General features: G+C 54.4%; 2 protein-coding genes and 1 non-coding gene across 8 annotated transcripts; 2 read left to right on the top strand and 1 right to left on the bottom strand.

Annotated features, from left to right (window-relative positions):
* The first annotated feature begins 502 nt into the window (after positions 1 to 502).
* Positions 503 to 4221, top strand: ZFP36 (ZFP36 ring finger protein). Its single transcript, XM_053604851.1, has 2 exons — positions 503 to 1646; positions 2580 to 4221. The coding sequence occupies exons 1-2, from the start codon at positions 1605 to 1607 to the stop codon at positions 3525 to 3527; spliced, it is 990 nt and encodes a 329-aa protein (XP_053460826.1). The 5' UTR covers positions 503 to 1604; the 3' UTR covers positions 3528 to 4221.
* Positions 4222 to 7909: 3688 nt separating this feature from the next.
* On the bottom strand, positions 7910 to 8002 carry TRNAI-UAU (transfer RNA isoleucine (anticodon UAU)). Its single transcript is given in 2 exon segments — positions 7910 to 7945; positions 7965 to 8002. It is a non-coding gene; the product is annotated as a tRNA-Ile (tRNA).
* A 365-nt stretch (positions 8003 to 8367) lies between these two features.
* PLEKHG2 (pleckstrin homology and RhoGEF domain containing G2) lies at positions 8368 to 20455 on the top strand. Of its 6 annotated transcripts, none has more exons than XM_053604828.1 (18): positions 8368 to 9159; positions 9808 to 9936; positions 10617 to 10888; positions 10966 to 11066; positions 11790 to 11856; positions 11989 to 12035; positions 12308 to 12458; positions 12803 to 12940; positions 13109 to 13309; positions 14462 to 14554; positions 14645 to 14731; positions 15071 to 15104; positions 15188 to 15289; positions 15380 to 15547; positions 15711 to 15727; positions 15895 to 16071; positions 16182 to 17094; positions 17174 to 20454. In XM_053604828.1, the coding sequence occupies exons 2-18, from the start codon at positions 9828 to 9830 to the stop codon at positions 18649 to 18651; spliced, it is 4155 nt and encodes a 1384-aa protein (XP_053460803.1). In that variant the 5' UTR covers positions 8368 to 9159; positions 9808 to 9827; the 3' UTR covers positions 18652 to 20454. The 6 variants fall into 6 exon arrangements, with proteins under 6 accessions (XP_053460803.1, XP_053460808.1, XP_053460807.1 ...); XM_053604833.1 differs by lacking the exon at positions 8368 to 9159 and having other exon boundaries at positions 9268 to 9936; positions 16182 to 16707; positions 16792 to 17094; positions 17174 to 20455; XM_053604832.1 differs by lacking the exon at positions 8368 to 9159 and having other exon boundaries at positions 9268 to 9936; positions 10620 to 10888; positions 15380 to 15427; positions 15509 to 15547; positions 17174 to 20453.
* The last annotated feature ends 212 nt before the right edge of the window (positions 20456 to 20667 follow it).

Genomic DNA, 20667 nt, shown 5'->3' with positions numbered 1-20667 from the left:
CTCCCCACCTTAGTACAAAAGCCTGTAGCCGCTGCGTTTAAGAATGAACTTTACACCATTTCTGCCCCAGTATTTTCACTCAAGGAGGCCAGCTCACCAAGACCCCTTAAAAAGTAAACTTTCTTCCCAGATCTTAACGGTTTTCACTTAGGACAACCCTTTGATAAAAAAAGATTTGCTAGTGTGAGAAGGGCACAGCCCGTTTTAAAAGAACCATCAGTTGGAGATGACCCATTCTTCCATCTTATAACAGCTTTCCATCAAGGCAACTGCCTTCCACCATAATAATAGACCTTTCCAATCTTGAGTTTTCTCAGAGGGCAAAGCTCTTTATTTTTTTGGAGAGTGTCTCTTTGTCACCCTCGGTAGAGCGCTGTGTCACAGCTCACACAGCAACCTCAAACTCTTGGGCTCAAGCGATTCTCTAGCCTCAGCCTCCCGAGTAGCAGGCATCCGACACAACGCCCGGCTATCTTTAGAGACTGGAGGTGGGGGTGAGGTCTCTGGCTCAGGCTGGTGTCGAACCGAACCTGTGAATTCAAGCAATCCACCCTCCTCAGCCTCCCAGAGTGCTGGGATTAGTCTTGAGCCACCGCGCCCGGCCTTGGCAAACCTCTTAACATAATTCAAGGCCACTATATTAAGCCGCTGCCATTCACACTAGCTGGAACTAGGGGAGTAAGTTGACCTACGTTTCCTATGTTAAATGGGCATTACTATCTTGTTGCGTTGTGGTGAGGACTGAGTTAATGTATTTAAAGCACTTAGAAGCATGCCCAGCCCAGAGGAAGAGCTCAGACTGCCATTATCTGCGTGAGGGTGAGAGGACAGTGGCCCTGTGAATTACGAAATGAGGCCCCAGGCATCTGGGACCCCAACCCACCCAACCCCCGCTGAGTAGGGTCAGGGAGGGTGATCCAGGGCTCTTGGGAGTCACATCGCCCAAGGCCAGCAGGTCGCAGAGAACTCCTCTCGAAGGCCTGTGGGTCTCCTGTGCTTTTTGCCCCTGTGGATGCCTGTCTTTCTGTGGGTGTTTGTTTCTATTTTTCTCCTGTGTGTTGATGTGACCCTTCGGTCCTACCTCCCCTTTCTGAATTTGTCTCTCTAGGACTCTTTGCCCACCTCTCCTCCCTTAGTCTAGTTTTCCCTCCCCGTGTGTCTTGCAGTCTGTTTCTCCCTTCCTTCCTCTGTGTCTTTCTCTCTGCTTCTCTATACGTCTCTAACTCGTCCACTCTGGGTATCTCCCCCCACCTCCGGCCGGTGGCGGTCTATCTGGCACGCGCACGCTCTGGGGCCTCTGCCCTTGTCAGTTGCCCCTGACAGTCCTAGTTCCCTTCTCCGTGCGTCAGTCTCCAGACTTGAAAACCGGGCACTCCCCGCCGAATCGCAGCCATCCGCTGGCCAAGCTCAGGCGCGTTCCTGGCACCGGGCCGGGCGGAAGGGAACTTGTCCAGGTCCCGCAGGGCTGCTCCGGGGGCGCGCGTCCGGGAAGCGCCCCTCCTGGCCACGCCCCTGGGCCACGCCCCCCCAGGCCCTATAAGAAGCTGGCTCTGCCTGCCAGCCGCAGCCTGGTTTTAGCGCTCCGACTCACGGCCGACCTTCTCATGGCCACCCGCGCCACTATGGATCTCACTGCCATCTATGAGGTGAGTCCTTGTCGTCTGGCACCTCCGGAGTCTTCACGCCTGATTCCGTAGCTTTCTGACACCGCAAACTCTGGCCCGGGATACTTGCCTCGCTTCTGAAACTGGGGCTCCTTAGCGCCGCACTCTCGGCCCGGGGCCCCTGCTTCCCTTCTCAGACCAGCCTAATAATCATTAGCCAAAGATGAAAATGGAGCCCGCCACTCCCAGATCTTGGCCCAAACATGGGTGGGGCGGCCCCTAGGGATGGAAAGCCGGAGGACTTTTCTCAGACTAGGGCTGTCGGGAGACGGAAATGGCCCCCACACCTGGCTTACGCCTGGTAGTTGCTGAGGGCGCGGTTTTGCGCGGAGGCGTTTCTGGGGCTGAAGTCTCGGGGTGGGGGAATCCATTGACTTCTACCTCTCCATTCCCTGACCGTAGTTCTTTGGGAACTCTAAAACCGAGGAGATCCAGACTCTTGGGTAAACTTTACCCAGCTCCTCCTGTTGTGAAACTGGAGAACCTGCCCGCGTGTCATATCCGGGGTGGCCCAGAGGCTCACAATTGGGACACAGTGGCGCGCTCTGAGTTGGGGGGCCCCTTGATTCAATTGGGGAACCCAGGATCCCTGGGTCCTTCGGGATATAGGCTTCAGGCTTCACTGGATAAAATCAGTACCTCCAAGTCGGGAGCCCGGAGATCCAGAACCCAGGGGGTTTCTGCAAGAGGGTAGGGCTCAGACCGAGAGCCACAAACTAGACTAGCAAACTCTTTTTTTTTTTTTGTGGTTTTTGGCCGGGGCTGCGTTTGAACCCGCCACCTCCGGCATATGGGACCAGCGCCCTACTCCTTGAGCCACAGGCGCCACCCGACTAGCAAACTCTTGAAGTACCCGGCAGCCGGGGCGGGGCGTTGTGTATTTTCGGTTGTTTTAACCGACCCCTATTCCTGCAGAGCCTCCTGTCGCTGAGCCCTGAAATACCATCCGACCACGGAGGGACTGAGTCCAGCCCAGGCAGGGGCTCCTCGGGACTCTGGAGCCTGAACTCATCGGACAGCCCATCTGGGGTCCCCTGTCGCCTGCCTGGCCGTTCCACCAGCTTGGTGGAGGCCCGCAGCTGTGGCTGGGTGCCTCCACCCCCTGGCTTCGCACCCCTGGTGCCCCGGTCGGGCCCTGAACTGTCGCCCTCACCCACCTCGCCTACCTCGATTCCTGCCACTTCCTCCCGCTACAAGACAGAGCTCTGTCGGACCTTCTCAGAGAGTGGTCGCTGCCGCTATGGAGCCAAGTGCCAGTTTGCCCATGGCCTGGGTGAGCTGCGCCAGGCCAATCGCCACCCCAAGTACAAGACCGAACTCTGCCACAAGTTCTACCTCCAGGGCCGATGCCCCTACGGCTCACGCTGCCACTTCATCCACAATCCCAGCGAGGACCTGGCCGCCCCAGGCCAACCTCATATGTTGCGTCAGAGCATCAGCTTCTCTGGCCTGCCCTCAGGTCGCCGAACCTCACCACCACCAGCTGGCCTGGCAGGCCCTTCCCTGTCCTCATGCTCCTTCTCACCCTCCAGCTCCCCACCACCACCTGGGGACCTTCCACTTTCACCTTCTGCATTCTCTGCTGCCCCTGGGACCCCTGTGGCAAGAAGAGACCCCACCCCAGCCTGTTGTCCCTCCTGCCGAAGGGCCACTCCAGGCAGTATCTGGGGGCCCTTGGGTGGCCTGGCTCGGAGCCCCTCTGCACACTCCCTGGGATCTGACCCCGATGAATATGCCAGCAGTGGCAGCAGCTTGGGGGGATCTGACTCACCTGTCTTTGAAGTGGGGGTTTTTGGGCCACCCCAGCCACCTGCAGCTGCCCGAAGACTCCCCATTTTCAATCGAATCTCTGTTTCTGAGTGACAAGCACCTGCCCAATACAGATCAGCTGAATCTTTAGGGGGAGCCACTTGTCTTGTACCCTGGGCTCTGCATGGGCCATGGGGCTAAGGGGACCTCTTAATGAAGTAACCCTCCTTCTAAAATGCATTAACCTATTCCCCCTGACCCACGCTGGGGCAGGTCCTCAGTGTGAAGCTCAGTGTTCGGGGTGTTAGGGGATGAGTGTTTTCTGGGGTCCTTTAGAAAAAAATGTAGCATATTTGAGGGAGGCAGTGAGCCCTCTCCCTGCATCTCTCCCCCTGCCCAAATCTGTCTCCTGGAATCTTGATGTGCTGTGAATAACAGGCCCTCAATACCCCCTTCCAATTTTTCCCAGACTTGAGGTTCCAGTTAGGGTGACTGGAACCTTCTCTGAGGGGGAATCCTGGTGCTCATATTTCCCTCCAAAAGCAAGTAGCCAAAGCCGTTGCCAAATCCCTCCTCCAAAACAATGGGCCCTTTATTTATGACGACTTTATTTATTCTAATAAGATTTTATAGTATTTATATATATTGGGTTGTCTGCTTCCCTTGTATTTTTCTTCCTCTTTTTTTGTAATGTTGAAAACAATGGTATAATTATTATAAGTATGCTATAATAATATATTAAGTAATATATATTGTTACCTTAAATGTCTATTTTTGGGGGGGGGAATTTTTAAATAAAAGGAATCTGCGATTAAACTGGAATCCTGGCCCTTCCTCTGTTTCGAGGCTTTGAGAAGAGAGGAAAAGATGGTGTGACTTTTCAAGCTAGGTAGAGTCAATCGATTCCGCCTAAACCTTCCCAGACGGAGCCCCCTCGCGGCGCTTACCTGGCAGGAAGTGACGCCACCGGGCCCGGCCGTTCACCTGAGAAGGCGGGGCCAGGTGAGGTCATTAGGTAGGAACTGGGAGAGCTAGTTCCGAGCGTCTAGGGTGATATGCTCACGTCCAGGCGGGCTCCTTGACCCAGGGCGCGGGAGCGGGCGGGGACGGATGTTTCCGTCCTCTCGGGACCGAGGGAGGCGGGAGAGACCGAATGGGGAGGACGGAATGTGCCAGCCAGCGAGCCCAGGCGGGCGGGGGCGGGCCAGGGGGGCCAGCTTGCCAACCCCGCCGTCCTGGAGTCGCTGAATGAGGCCTTTCAGAACTCGAGAATGTGGAGGGATTTAGACTTTTTTGGAATGTTGAGGAAGGAGGCTTTAAAGCCTCAATATTTAGAATCTCAACATTTTGGAATCTAAGAATAGGTCTCCAGGCGATTTAGAATCTGACGCTTGGGGTCTAAGAATTGTAGACTACGGCCGTTCCAGGACCCTATAACCTCAGAATTACAGCATCGTAGCCTGTTGGGATTCTAGAAGTTCGGAATTACCGGATCTTGGCACTTCCGAATCCTGGAAGCTCCCGGCCTCGGTCTCCAACCCGAGTCGGCCTCGCTAGGCCAATGTACGTGCATCGAGGTGGCGCATCCATCCAGGCGAGGCCGGAGGGAGCCGCATCCTCGGCCCATACAAGGCTAGAGCCGCTGGGCACCGCCCCCGGGGCTGCGGGGAGCCCCGCGCCCGGAAGCGGCCCTGCGTCAGCGCCTGCACCCTGCCCCCACCGCCCAGCCTCCTTCCCCCCCTCAACCCACTTCTCCTTCCCCCTTGCCCTCTCCCCCTACCCCCCGCTTCCCCCTCCTCTCCTTTCTCCACCCACGCCCCTCCTACTGCTCCTTCTCGCTTCTTCCTCTTTTCACCCTTCTGCCCCTCCCTACCTTCTTGCCTTCTGTTCTTCTCGACCCCTCCCCAGTTCCTTCTCTCCCTCTACCTTCCAGCCATGCCTTCCTCTCTCCCATATCTCCTCTTCTCCCAGTCTTCCTTCTGTTCTCTTTTCCACGGTCCTTCTTTCCTGTCCACTCTTTCCCTGCCCTCTCACTCCCCATGGCCTCTTCCCTTCCCCCAACCCCTACTCCTCTCTCGCTTCCCTTTTCCCCTCCCCAAACCTCCCTTGCCCTCGCCTGCCTCCTTGGTCTTCTCGGTTAAACACTGGCATATTCTGACCCTTGGTCTCCTCTTCTAGGAATCTTTCTCCCTTGTGAGTTAGGAGAGAGACAGAAACCCAAAGGCGTTGTAGAGGCAGAGCAAACATTTGCAGAAACACACTTGGACACTGAAAGAACAAGAAGAAAGAGGCATCTCTGGTCCTTTGATCAAACTGAGTCTATCCTTAAAAAAAAAAAAAAAAAAAACTCTCATGTAAGAAAATGGCACTATGCTCAGGCAACATTCCTGGTAGTCCCCTTGACTTCTCCCTCTCAAATCCACACTCAAAGCCAATAGCAATCCTGTCTGATCCCTGTCTGATCCATCCTTAAAATAGATTGACCAGCCGGTGAGGCGGGAGGATTACTTGAAGCCAGGAGTTTGAGACCAGCTGGGGCAGCATAGTGAGACACCTCCCACCATAGCCATGTTTAAAAAAAATAAAGGTGCACATCCCCACCTGCCTGTAGCACTAACTACTCAGGAGGCCGAGTGGGAGGATCTCTGAGGCCAGGAGTTCAAAGCTGCAGTGAGATATGATCACCCCTCTGCACATTAGCCTGAGTGACAGAACAAGACCTCCATCCCTTAAAAATAAAACAGATCTACAGTCCACTTTCTGGTCCCCAACTCCTAATACTCTCACCCTGGCCTTAAGCACTACCATCTACCAGTTGGACTTTCTTTCTTTTTTTCTTGAGACAGACCCTCAAGCTGTTGCCCTGGGTAGAATGCGTATGGGACTACAGGCGCTGCCACAACACCCGGCTATTTTTTGGTTGCAGCCGTCATTGTTTGGTGGGCCCGGGCTGGATTCGAATCCGCCAGCTCAGTTGTATGTGGCTGGCACCTTAGCTGCTTGAGCCACAGACGTGGAGCCTACCAGTTGGACTTTCAAAGCAGGTGACTCCCCTGGGCGGCGCCTGTGGCTCAGTGAGCAGGGTGTCGGCCCCATATACCAAGGGTGGCGGGTTCAAACCCAGCCCCGGCCAAACTGCAACAAAAAAAATAGCCAGGCATTGTGGTGGGCGCCTGTAGTCCCAGCTAGTTGGGAGGCTGAGGCAGGAGAATTGCCTAAGCCCAGGAGTTGGAGGTTGCTGTGAGCTGTGTGACGCCACGGCCGGCACTCTACCGAGGGCAATAAAATGAAACTCTGTCTCTACAAAAAAAAAAAAAAGCAGGTGACTCCCCTTCTCCCAGTCATCCACCCCCACAACCCCCACCAGGCCACAAGGCAACCTAAGGAAACCTGTTAAGAGAACTGACTCAGGTCACATAAAAGTCAAAGTCCTAAGTCCTCCATACAGCGCACACAGCCTGGTTCCTGGCTAGTACCCTCCCTCTCTGCTCTGGTCACACTGGCTTCCAACCTGCTCCACCAAGTCTACTCCAGCACGCTTCAGACCCAATGCCTTTCTGCTGGTTGTTTCTGCTGCCTGGCACACTCCCCCGGTGACCTTGTGGTTCACTCTCCTCCTTCAGGTCACTGCTCAAATGTTGCTTTGTCAGTGAGATTGTCCCTGACCACTATTATTACAACCCACACTCGTCTCCAACGCCCCCATCCTCCCTGCTTTACTTTTCCCATGACGTTTATTACTACCTAAAATAAAATATACTTAATTCTTATGTCCATACCAATCTGCTTTCTCACTAGAATGTCAAGTCCTCGAGGACAAGGGACTACTTTGTTCACTGCTGTGTTATCCATATCTAAAAGGAGTCAGGCACATAGTATTCACTACTTGATGGGGGACGGGGGTGTGCCGATTCAGAAGCAGAGAAGAAAATTAGTTTTCCTTTTCCACAGGAGTTTGAAAACTCCAAGACAGAAAAATATGAAGAAAAAGGCACTATATGTACAATTTGCCTGGCAAACACATCTCTGCAAAAGTCTTGAACTGAGATTCAATGCCCAGGACAGCAGCTAATAAGAGGTGATACCACCCTCTAGCGGCTAGGACGGAAACGGTGGCACCGTCCCACAATCTGAATACCTAATCAACTGTGGTCAAAGCCCTAGGACTCTTTAGACTGCAGGCGTCCTCAAACTTTTTAAACAGGGGGCCAATTCACTGTCCCTCAGGCCCTTGGAGGGCCAGACTATAGTTTTTAAAAAAAACTATGAACAAATTCCTATGCACACTGCACATATCTTATTTTGAAGTAAAAAAACAAAACGGGAACAAATACAATCACACCGCCTCATGTGGCCCGCAGGCCGCAGTTTGAGGACCCCTGCTTTAGAACCTGAAAATTCAGAAGGTGGAAATGCTCCTTCCTTTAAGTGTCTTAGATACTTTGGCGGATTTATAAAACATGTAAGTTTGGGAAAAGTGATGAGCAAACTAAAAATGCTCCAGGTGAGGATCGAACTCACAACCTCGGCATTGCTCCGCTCGCACTGTCATATAAGTACCGCGCGCTAACCGATTGCGCCACTGGAGCTCCGGCCGCACCCTTGCTCAGCAGACTACTTCAGTTGCTAAGAGCCACATGACCTCACCGGACAACTCCGCCTCGGGTTGCCTATGCAAATAATAAAAATTTTTTAGTTGACCAATAGGAGAAGGTGCGTGAGCAGTTCCGGATTCTCACGCCTAACAGGCCCTTGCTGTAAAAGGGAAAAGTACGCGAGGCACTAGGAATGTTGCGGAGTACCCTGCCTGGGGACTCACCACTTCATGAATATTCAAAATCGGAGAGGAGTAATCTTAACCCTTTGCTTGCGGGCCTGCCGGAAGGCGGCCCCTCCCCCACCCCCACCCCCCACAGGCGGGAACAGGATGTGAGTCCCGGAGGCCGGGGGACGGGGGAGGAGAAACCACCGGCGACTGCTCCCCGCTCCACAGCTGGGACTGAACGAAATTTCCTTCCCCAGATGTGATGCCACTGTGGTCACAGGAAACCCCATCCCACCCATCCCAGAGGCTGAAGGGTCCAAAGTCTTGGGCCTGGGTGCTTGGTATTTCTGCATCCGGTCTTCAGGAAACGAAGTCAAGGACCCTATGCCCAAGTTAGAGGACTTCAGATATCCAAGTGCCCAAGCGCCCCCTCCTGGAGGAGCCGGGGGTACTGGACATCCACCCGGGAGGACCCTGAAAGCCGAGCGTCCCGCACCGCGGTTTGAAGAACTCATGACCGCAGATTCCCTCCAAAGATTCCCAGAAATCCAATCCAAGACCCCCGGATCGGAGGAACTTGAGATCCATACCTCTAGCGCTCCAACCAATCTGTTTTTGGAGGCAGCGTCGACCACTTGAAGGGACCCAGGAATTTGGGACCCCCCCCCACTGAGCTCCTGCCTGGCGTTAGGGAGTTAGGGAAACTTGAGAAACCGCCTTCCACCACCACGGCCCTACCTAAAGACTCAGGAATTTGGGTCCCCAGCGCCTCCATCTGAGACTCCAAAATCGAGGTTCCTAGCATCCCTTCCTTAGAACACCAAGAAATTTGGACTGCTGGACTCCACTTTCAGGGAGCCCTCGGATTCTGGTTCCTGGAGCCCGAAGTTCTGAGTCCAGGCTCCGAACCTCCCCAGGGACAGCGTTAGGGTCGAATAGGAAGCTGGCTCCCTCAGTCCGGGGCTGGCGGCTCCCGGGGAGGTGAGGGGGGAGGCGAGGGGCCCTGGTGGACTGGGGGAGGGGGCGGTGCTGCTGCTGCTGAACAATGAGGGGGCGTGCCGGCGGGGGGCGAGCCGTAGCGCCGGCGGGAGTTGGGGGCTGGAGGGGTGTGGGAAGACGCTGGGAGGCTGCGGCTGTGGGGCCAGTGATCGGGTCGCGGAGGAACCGGCTGGAGGGGGATCTAGGGCTCGAGGCCGGCGCCCCAGCGTACAGTCTTCGGCGGGGGAGGGAGCTGTCTGCAGGACCCTGGCATCCGGTCCCCCAGCCTCCGCCCTCCCCTGGGACCCGGCGGCCTCCCGCCCACGACTTTTCCCAGCCCTGCCCCAGGCCCTCGGCTCCAGCCTGAGTCCAAGCGTTCCCAGGATCCCTGAGCCTGCGGCCCCAGACCGACGGGACTCCTAGCTTCTGCGACTCTTTTTGCTGTCTTCACTCTTCTTTGTCTCAACCTTTCCATCTTTTTCTCTAGGTTCCCTCTTTCTGTCGCTTTGCCTGTGCCTCCCCTATTAGCTACTCCCAGGGACCTCTCCCTGGATTTAGACTACACTTCTAATTCCCAGCCCCCGGTCTGAGAGTTTGGGCAGCAAGGAAGCCTATGGGGTCTTGATATCCAAGAAGGGGGTCTCTCTGCAGGCCTGCTGAGCCGTTCAACCATGCCTGAGGGAGCCCGTGCATTGAGTCGGTTCAAACGTAGCCCCAGCCTCGGGTCTGGCCGCAGAGGTGAAGTGTGTGACTGTGCAACTGAGTGTGAGACTCAGACAGGTGAGCGTGGCATGCAGGCTGAGCCTGTGGGGCCCTTATTCCTTCTAGATACTGAGCAGCCTTCTGTGGCTGGCCAGTACTGGACAATGCTGGCGACACCGGGTGACCAAGACCATCCCAGCCCTAGGGACACAAATCTCCAAGTCTGGTGGGGAGGTGGTCCCATCCCCAGAGCAGTCAGGGCTGGGGTAAGGACAGTCCAAGGGAAGAGTATACCGTATGTAGGGAACAGTATTCACCAAGGCCCAGGGAGAGAACAGGCTGCTTGTTTAAGTAACAGAACCTCAGTGTGACTGGAACTAGAACTCTAAGAAGAGGTGTGACATGGCAAGAGAGCTGGCTGGAAAGATCTACAGTGGCCACATTGCGCAGGGCTCTGTGTATCCAAGGAGTTTGGACTTTAGCCTGAGAATATAACGGGGTTATACTTGTGGGAGCGAGGGGATCAGATGGTCAAATTAATAAAGATCTCCCTGGCTGATGCATGGGGGTGGTGGATTAGAGGGATGGAGAACAGAAGTCCAGATAGGACCCTGATGGGAGAGGACAGGATCCAGGCAGAGCAGTAGGGTGGGTAGGAGAGGCCTGTGGGAAAGCTGTTGACAGGTGTGGATGGGTGTGGGGCAGAGTACATGAAGGGCTATGAGAGAGACCACCTGACATCCTGTTCCACATCCCAGCAGCCCCTGCAGCTCCCACGATGGCCTCTCCTCGAGGTTCTGGGAGCTCCACATCTCTAAGTACAGTCGGTTCTGAAGGGGACCCAGCCCTGGGGCCCACCCCAACCTGCTCAGCCTCCAGGCCAGAGCCCCTTCCTGAGCCTCCTATCCGCCTGCATCTGTCGCCTGTGGGGATGCCAGGTTCTGCAAAACCCTCAAGGCTGGAGCGTGTGGCACGAGAGATCGTGGAGACAGAACGAGCTTATGTCCGGGACCTCCGCAGCATTGTAGAGGTAAGGGGCAAGCACCTGACGGTGATGGGGACCTGGGCCAGCCCCTTGGGCACCTGTAACCTCAGACATCCCCACAGGACTACCTAGGCCCTCTCCTGGATGGCAGGGTCCTGGGACTGAGCATGGAGCAGCTGGGCACACTGTTTGCCAACATCGAGGATATCTACGAGTTCAGCAGGTCAGGGACAGGTGGGGCACTGGCTAGTGGGGAGAACTATGTCCAAACCCAGTCTTTGCTGGGCTAGTACATGGGATGTTATGACATGGAGCAGGGATCATGATAGGAGTTGAGGATGTAGGTGATGGAACAGTGTAGGAGACAGAGGACCCGGATGAGACCCAAATATTGGGACAGGGTTCAGGGATCAGGACGAGGTCTCTCTACTGTCAGGTCTAGGCTTACAATCCAAGAATCGCATGGGGTCTGAAGGTTATGGCAATGAGCATTCGTGTGAGCACCTAGTCCTGATTTGCCAGGAACTTTTCCAGTTTTAATGCTAAAAGTCCCACATCCTGGGAAATTGCTCCATCTGATGCAGGGGTCCAAAGATCATGAGTGTCTTGACCAGATCTCAGGATCACAGTAAGATCTTGGGATCATCATAGCTCAAGGGTTCACAACAACCCCCTCCCCAGAGCCATGGCACCCCTCTCTGGGTCATGACATGACACCTCATAGCAGCTGTGACTGAATTTCAGACTGAGAAATTGAAGTTGTACAAGGACAGAGTCTAAGCAGGAGCCCCCATGTAGTCATTAAAGGACACTTCATGACATCCCTTTAAGAGAACCTGGCAGCCACCAAGCCCCCAGCTGACTTTTGGGGAGCCTGTTTCCTGGAGTCCCCCTGTGGTGGGGTCATGGCGGCAAGGCCATCCTCACCCTTCCGCTCTCCCTGTAGTGAGCTCCTGGAGGACTTGGAAGGCAGCAGCAATGCTGGGGGCATTGCCGAATGCTTTGTGCAGAGGGTGAGTCAAGGGGCAGGGAGCTTTTAGTCTGGACTGGGGCCTGAAGAAGGGAAAAGCAGGCCTTGGCTAGGCTGGAGGTGGGTTGTGGGAAGCTAGGACCTGGGGTCTCCCTGATTCCTGTGTCACCCACAGAGCGAGGATTTTGACATCTACACATTGTACTGCATGAATTACCCAAGGTGAGGGGTGGGGAGCCCCTGCTGGGCCCCAGGCTTTGCCCATGAGCTGATGTGCCACCCAATCAACCTCTATCCCTGACCCATCCAGCTCTAACCCATGCCAGGCCATGACAGTAACTGACCTTTACCTAAATGCCCCTCAGCCCTTCCAGACCCTGACTGTTCCCAACCCTAGGCCACTCCCTGACACCACCACACACACACATACCTACCACCCCCCTGCCCTGCCCACTGGAGCTGCCAGCCCCTGCTGACCTGTGCTGTGCACCCAGCTCCCTGGCACTGCTCCGGGAGCTGTCACTGTCTCCACCAGCAGCCCTGTGGCTGCAGGAGCGCCAAGCCGAGCTCCACCACTCATTGCCACTACAGAGCTTCCTGCTAAAACCTGTTCAGCGCATCCTCAAGTACCATCTGCTACTGCAGGTCAGCTATGGCCTCTGGGGGCCTGGCTGGGGAGGAGCGGGGTCCTGTCCATTGACCACCTGCTGGTATGCTTGGAGGGTGGACCTGCCAGAGTTGGGCAAGGCATGGGGAGGCATCCTCTGACTCTCCCGGCAAGACCTGCACCTGGGCAGCCAACTGCTTCCTAGAAACTGGGTCAGCACTTGCTGAAGAGTCTTGCTGGCAGCGGGAATTGGCCCCCAGCTGGTCCCACCTTTGTCCATCTCTGTCTCTTTTTGTTTTTCTCTGGCTCCTATTGCTGTCATTCTCCTTCTCCTGTCTCTGTTTTTCCTTCCCTTCCTGTGTGTCTGGTGGTTGCCTGGCAGGAACTAGGGAAGCACTGGGTCGAGGGCCCAGGCACTGGGGACCGTGAGATGGTGGAGGAAGCTATTGTGTCCATGACAGCGGTCGCCTGGTACATCAATGACATGAAGCGCAAGCAGGAGCACGCTGCGCGCCTCCAGGTGTCCCCGGGTGGCGTGGGGCCAGCTGGGTGAGGGGAGTAAGCAAAGGGTCTTTTGGTGGGTAGGGGATGTCAGAGGCAGCCCAGGTGGGTTAGCTGGGACAGTGTGCCCTGTTGCTAACACCCCTGTCTTGTCTCTGTCTCTGTCCACTTGATGGGGGCCCGGCAGGATGTGCAGAGGCGGCTGGGTGGCTGGACTGGGCCGGAGCTCAGTGCTTTCGGAGAGCTGGTACTGGAGGGCACCTTCCGAGGTAGTGGAGGGGGCGGCCCCCGGCTACGAGGGGGTGAGCGGCTGCTCTTTCTGTTCTCACGGATGCTGCTTGTAGCCAAGCGTCGCGGGCTGGAATATACCTACAAAGGCCACATCTTTGTGAGTTCAGGGATGGGGGTGGGACTAGAATATTATGAAGTATATTCTGCAGTTTTGTTTTTTTTTTTTGGCTGGGCCGGGTTTGAACCCGCTACCTCCAGTATATGGGGCCAGTGACTTCTTTGAGTCACAGGCAACACCCACGAAGTATATTCTGTATACCTACACCTGTGTGCTCGAAGGGGTGGGTGTCAGGGGAGAAACCTGGCTTATAAAGGTCACATATTCATGAATTGAAGAATAGGAACATAGGGCCAGGTGCGGTGGCTCATGTATAATGCTAACACTGGGAGGCTGAAGCGGATGGATCGCTTGAGCTCAGGAGTTCAAGACCAGCCTGAGCAAGAGCCAGACCCTGTCTCTACTAAAAATAGAAAAAGTAGTTGGGCATTGTGGTGGGCTCCTGAAGTCCCAGCTACTCAGGAGGCTGAGGCAGGAGGATGGCGTGAACCCCAAAGTTTTGAGGTTGCTATGAGTTAGGCTGATACCGCAGCATTCTAGCCTGGGTGACAGAGCAAAACTCTGATTAAAAAAAAAAAAAAGAGGGGCGGCTCCTGTGGTTCAGTGAACAGGGCACCGGCCCCATATACTGAGGGTGGCGGGTTCAAACCCAGCCCCTATCAAACTGCAACAAAAAAATAGCTGGGCGTTGTGATGGGCGCCTGTAGTCCCAGCTACTCGGGAGGCTGAGGCAGGAGAATCGCCTAAGCCCAGGAGGTGGAGGTTGCTGTGAGCTGTGTGAGGCCACGGCACTCTACCGAGGGCAATAAAGTGAAACTCTGTCTCTACAAAAAAAAAAAAAAAGAAAGAGAACACGTCTTATTAAAGAGGGATGAGAAAAAATAAATAAATAAAGAGGGATGAGGCCCGAGGGATGCAGAGATAGTTATGGGGTGAGGCCTGCAGCGGGGAGGACCTGGATTTGCCCACAGGATAGTGTCTTTCTAAGGGTGGAGAGGGGTCTGGTAAGGGAGAGAGCAGAGCTCAGCCTGACTGAGGGGATCAGAAGAGGGAAAAAATGACCTGCCATACAATCTTAAGGGGCATATCTTCCTAGGGAGTAGGGACCCACATACGCCTAGAGGGTATCTCATTGCCATCTCCGGGCCTCAGGGCTCTGAGCCTACCATGCCTCTCTGCCCCCTCATCCAGTGCTGCAACCTCAGTGTGAGCGAAAATCCTCGAGACCCTTTAGGGTTCAAGGTGTCTGATCTGACCATTCCCAAGCATAGGCACCTGCTCCAGGTGAGCACAGGTTGGGCTAGGCCAACAGGGCTCCCCCCAGCTCTGGGACTGCCCACTGGCTCCCTGACCCTGCTCACACCTCACCCCCAGGCCAAGAACCAAGAAGAGAAGAGGATGTGGATTCACTGTCTCCAGCGCCTCTTCTTCGAGAACCACCCTGCCACCATCCCTGCCAAGGTACAGCTTCTGCCACAGCTGGGGTATCCTGCCCTAAGAATAATAGAAGACCCTCTGAGTTCAGGGGCATTCTGTACTGATGGCTGAAATTCTCAGGTTTGAATTCCAGCTCTGCCACATCCCTGCTTTGTGACCTTGGGCAAGTAACTTAACCTCTCTGGGTCTCAGTTTTCTCACCTGCAGGAATTTACCTCCTAGCATTGTGGTAGGGACTAATGATCATCAGCTGTGTAATTTGCCTGCCCTGTAGAAGCAACCATTAATGGGAATGATTCTTACCATCTTCCCTGTGGCGCTCAGAGACCTACCCTGCTCAACCCCCTTCCTTATCTCTTCCAGGCAAAACAAGTTCTCCTTGAAAACAGCCTGCACTGTGAGTTGGGGACTTGGGATGTGGAAAGAGAGGAATTACTTCCAAGAAAAAGTAGGCTGTTAGCCCCAAAACTTTCCCTACAGGTGCTCCAAAAAGTAAACCTGTCCCAGAGCCCCAGACACCCCCACTTGGATCTCCCCGACCTCGAGATGCTAGAAGTTTTACTCCTGGACGGAGGAATACAGGTGAAGGAGATGGAACCCTGAGTCCCAGCCCCCAGTCCTCCACTCCTCCAAGACCATGGCGCTGGGCTCTGATCCGCTCTTCTCCCACAGCTCCCTCTCCTGGACCCTCTGTTATTCGCCGTGGCCGCAGGCAGTCTGGTAAGTACCCACTCAGTAAAGGTGAACAAGAGATTAGGGTGGCATCTGGGCTTCTGACATCACTGTGGCCTCTCCCTCCAGAGCCAGTGAAGGACCCTTACGTCGTCTTCCCACAGGATGGTCAGTGACTGCCCCATCCCAGCCTGGTCCTTTGCTCTCTGTCTCCCCACGGGCTGGCTTGAGTGGGTGGGTGGTCAGGGCAGCTTGCCAGTTATAAAGGGGTAACTCTTGTTCCCCTAACGTCTCACTAACTCTTTTCTCTTTCTCATCTCTCCATCTCCAGCTAAGCCTCAATTCAAGGTAAGAGATACCCTGTGATGGGGTCTGGGGATCTGGACTCCTGAGTCTGGCGGAGAAGGGAGCTTGCGTTCCCAAATCCTGCATCTGAATAGGGAGCTTGGGGCTTAGATTCCTCCTCCTAGGGGAGGAGTCTTGGCTCCTGCCATCCATCTCTTTCTCTCTCACAGCATGCTGGCAGTGAAGGGGAGCTCTACTCTCCCTCAGAATCTCAGCCACCTATTCTAGCTTCTGGACCCCCTGAGGACCTGGAGGATGCTGGACCCCCCACACTGGACCCCTCTGGAACCTCAATTACTGAAGAAATCCTGGAACTGCTGAACCAGAGAGGCCTTCGGGATCCAGAGGTGAACTGGGGAGTCCCATCATGGGGGCCTGGGCTTGGGCAAATACAGACCAGGAACAGGTGGGTCAGCCTAACCTGATGTCTTTTGTCTCTTTCCTGTGCTCACTACAGCCATCCACCCATGACATTCCCAAGTTCCCTGGGGATTCCCAGGTGCCAGGCAATAGTGAAACCTTCACATTCCAAGCCCTGCCCAGCCGGGACTCATCAGAAGAGGAGGAGGAAGAAGAGCTGGAGATGGATGAACGGGGTCCTTCTCCACTCCATGTTCTAGAAGGGCTCGATAGTTCCAGTGCAGCTGAAATTCCCAGCATTCCCGGCCTTACTAAAGTTCCTGACGTAGCCAACCTCCCTGAAATGCCTGGCCATTCTGAAATTCCCGAAGTTCCTCGCCTTCCTAGTCCCTCTGACATGTCCAGGGCTTTTGAAATGCCCTGCCTTCCAGCCATACCTAGTGTCCCTGACCTTCCCAGTCTTTCTAGCACTGCTGCCTTCCCCTGTGACACCTGGCTCCAGGGACCTTTACAGGAGGCAGCTGAGGTTCTAGCCACCAGGAGAGAACTGTTCCCTGAAAGCAATCCCAGAAAACTGGGAGAGCCTCCATTAGGAAGCAGGGCAGGGCAGGAGGATGAAGAAGGTGTGTCATTCCTAGATTTTCAGCCCCCAGCTGTCACCCAACAACAGGGATTCTCAGATGAGCTGGGGTTCCGCTCTTGTTCAGAAATCCGGAGCGCCTGGCAAGCATTGGAGCAGGGGCAGCTGACCCGGCCAGGCTTCCCAGAGCCACTGCTGATCCTAGAGGATTCAGATCTGGGTGGAGACGGCAGGAGTGGGAAAGTGGGAGCCCCAGGTTCGGAGAGGGCAGCATCCCGCGTGCGAGAGCTGGCCCGGCTTTACAGTGAGCGGATCCAGCAGATGCAGCGGGCTGCGACAAGGGCATCATCCAATGCCCCCCGCCGCCGGCCACGGGTTTTGGCCCAACCCCAGCCATGCCCCAGCCTGCCCCAGGAACAGGCTGAGCCAGGTGAGGTCTGGGCATGTGGTCAGCAAAAGTGGCCCGAGTTGGGGCATCAGTATTGACTCAATCTTCTCTTTGCATACAGGGCCCCTGCCTGCCTTTGGACATGTGCTGGTGTGTGAGCTGGCCTTCCCACTGACCTGTGCTCAGGAATCTGTCCCCCTGGGCCCTACTGCCTGGGTTCAAGCTGCCACACCTTTGTCTAAGCAGAGAGGCCACCTACATGGCAAGGATCTAAATGTTTCAGATTTGCCTGAGCAAGATCACCATGCTCCAGTTACTATCCCTTTTCCTGAGCAAAGAGGTGTCCAGAATATCCAGTCTCCAGAGACCACTCCCTTGCCCAAGCAGGACAGCCCCCCAGACGTCAGGGTTCTGGCTGTTACAGTCTTGCCTGATGAGGGCCACTTTGAAATTCAAGTACCAGCTCCCACTTCTTTGCCTGAGCATGGAAGCCACGTGGATATAAAGGTTCCATCTACCGCCTCTTTTCCTGAGCAAGGACACCGCATGGAGAGCCAAGTTCCAGCCACCCCAGCTTTGGCCATTCAGAGTTGTTCTAATGTCATGGTTTCAGCCACTACTTCTATGCCCGAGCAAGAAGGCCACCTAGACAGCCAGAGCACAACCAGCATCCCAGTAACTAACCAAGGAGGTTCCAGGGACATCCAGGGCCCAGCTGCTGTCTGCGGTCAAGCCATTAACCCTTTGCTTATGGATGGAAGCAGCCTGGACCATCTGATCCCAGCCAGCACCTCACTGCCCTTGCCACGTGACCTCCCAGACGTTCAGCTTCCTGGTACCTCACCTTTGCCCCCACACAGAAGCCACCTAGACCATCAGATCCCAGCCAGTGCCCCACTGTCTGTGTCCCAAGACCTCTCGGCCATTGAAACTCTAGCTGCCACACCTTTGCCCACACCTCAAGACCTCCCAGACATCCAGAGTCCAGCTGTTGCACCTCTGCTTCAGGAGCAAAGCCTCCCAAACCTACAGGTCCAAAAACTTACACCTTTGTTGGAGCAGAAGAACGTCACAAATGTCCATGTTTCAGCTGCCACGCCTTTCTCTGAGCAAGGAGGCTCTCAGGACATTCAGGGCCTGTTCCCCAGCCCAGTTCAGACAGCTGTGGTTTTGTCCAAGTCAGGAAGCCACTCGTTCCCTCATGTTGCCAGGTCAGAGTCTTCAGACTTGACCCCACCCCCCACCCGTCAACTCCTTGGCCCCAACACAGCTGCTCTCTCCAGATACCTGGCAGCTTCATACATCAGCCAGAGCCTAGCTCGGCGACAGGGGCCTGGGGGAGAGGCCTCCCGGGCCCCCTGGTCCTCTGCCCCCACATCACGGGCACCTTCACCACCACCCCAACTGCAGCCCCCACCACCCCCCGCCAGGCAGCTCAGCTATGCCACTACAGTCAGCATCCACGTAGGGGGGGGTGGGCGGCTGCGACCAGCCAAAGCCCAAGTCAGGTTAAACCACCCTGCCCTCTTGGCCCCAGCCCAGGAATCTGTGGGCCTTCGCAGGGCCCAGGGGGCTCCTGACGCCCCTTTCCACACATGAGCCAGAATGTGAGGCTTCCCAGAAAGCAAAGACTAAAGCCAGATGCCACAGACCCTCCGAACTTCACTCAGAAGTACAGACACTGAACACAGGTGTAAAACTTGCTGCAGCTTTCCAGCTTTTGGGATCTGCTTTGGTGAACAGCCCTTCTTGCTTTGGTACAACAGGGATGGGGAAGGAGATGTCATTAATATCTTATGATTAATACTGTGAATTTATGTGTGTTTTCACATTCTGGAGGCAGTGACAGATGTGAAGACAATGACTAGGAAGGCTGACAGAACAAATGAGTAGTTCTGGAAATTTGGGAATCTCAGACTCCTTTAAGAATTATTAGAAAGTGGACCCGCTACAACTTGGTGTTAATGATTTTGAGGGTTTATGAACTGCTTGATTGATGTCTATCCAGAGAAGCCAAGTTAAGAAGCCTGCTCCAAGAAGACCCTAGAAAGTCACTCCCCTAGTAATTCATGCAGTTCATGTATCCTATTCATTCATCTCACCATCTCGGTCCATTCAGCTGTAGCTCCAACTATCTCTCCCTCTTTGTCCATCTGTCCTCCTTCCAATCATTACCTCACCTGTCTGCCTTGCTTATCCAGCTATTTCTACCCTGTTCATCTCTGCCTTATTTATCTTTCCATTCATCATCCTACCCCTGTCTATCATTCCATTTCTCCATCATTCCAGTTATTCCTCTTCCCTTCCTACCTATCTCCATCAAGCACACTCTTTATTCATCCATCCTTCCCTGTTACTACATCCATCTTTTTAGATCAATACTAGCTCCATACATCTTATTCACCCAATCATCTCCCAGTCTATCCACCCAGCCAGCCATCTAACCATCTCTACAGCCACTCACCTCTCCTTAGTTGGATTTTTCTGGGTCTTGAAACTACAGTACTTCAGAAACTGTTCTATGCTAACAACATGGTGGATCAGATTTAGGACTCTGGGAAAAGTCTGTCCCTCATCTGTCTGATTTCCCTTGGCAGCCCTCCCCCCTTCTTTATGAATATCTGAATTTTTGTGCCCACCCACACGCATCAGATCCCTTCACCCTCCCCCTTAGTTTGAGGCCTCTATAGTTCCTCTACATACTCCTCCCTCCTCCACACAAAAAATTCAAGTCATAGAGACAAAAGGCTTTTATGTTAGGATCCTTCTGCCCCCTTGTTCCAGCAGTGGTATGCCCAATGAGGAGCATAAGTTACGCAGTTTCTTTGGTGATGATACTAGCTTTCATCAAACACTTAACCTTTTGTGATGTAGCACATTATCTATTTAACCCCTGGAATACTTTGAACCACCCCAGTGTCTTAGCTACAAATTTGAGTCCCATCTTTTGTACTTATTTGGTGTGTGACCTCCCACTGAACCTGTTTTCTCATCTACTGAATGAGGGTAACACCTGCCTACTAGGGTCATTTCAAAGGTTCTGTGAGGTGCTCTCAATTTCCAAATGCATTTAAACTTCTGACTCCTTCAAGATTTAGTCCAACGGGCGGGGCATGGTGGCTTATGCCTGTAATTCTAGCACTCTGGGAGGCTGAGGCGAGTTGATTGCCTGAGCTCACAGGTTCAAGACCACCTAAGCAAGAGCGAGACCTCGTCTCTAAAAATAGCTAGGCATTGGGCGGGGCCTGTGGCTCAGTCGGTAAGGCGCTGGCCCCATATACCGAGGGTGGCAGGTTCAAACCCGGCCACGGCTGAACTGCAACCAAAAAAAATAGCCGGGCGTTGTGGCAGGCGCCTGTAGTCCCAGCTACTCGGGAGGCTGAGGCAAGAGAATCGCTTAAGCCCAGGAGTTGGAGGTTGCTGTGAGCTGTGTGATGCCATGGCACTCTACCGAGGGCCATAAAGTAAAACTCTGTTTCTACAAAAAAAATAGCTAGGCATTGTGATGGGCGTCTATAGTCCCAGCCACTCAGGCTGAGACAAGAGAATCTCTTTAGCCAAGGAATTTGAGGTTGCTGTGAGCTGTGACGCTACAGCATGCTACCAATGGTGACA

This window comes from Nycticebus coucang, chromosome 10, assembly GCF_027406575.1.
Source record: "Nycticebus coucang isolate mNycCou1 chromosome 10, mNycCou1.pri, whole genome shotgun sequence".
Classification (NCBI taxonomy): Eukaryota; Metazoa; Chordata; class Mammalia; order Primates; family Lorisidae; genus Nycticebus; species Nycticebus coucang.
This window is presented reverse-complemented; position numbering and strand designations above follow the sequence as displayed.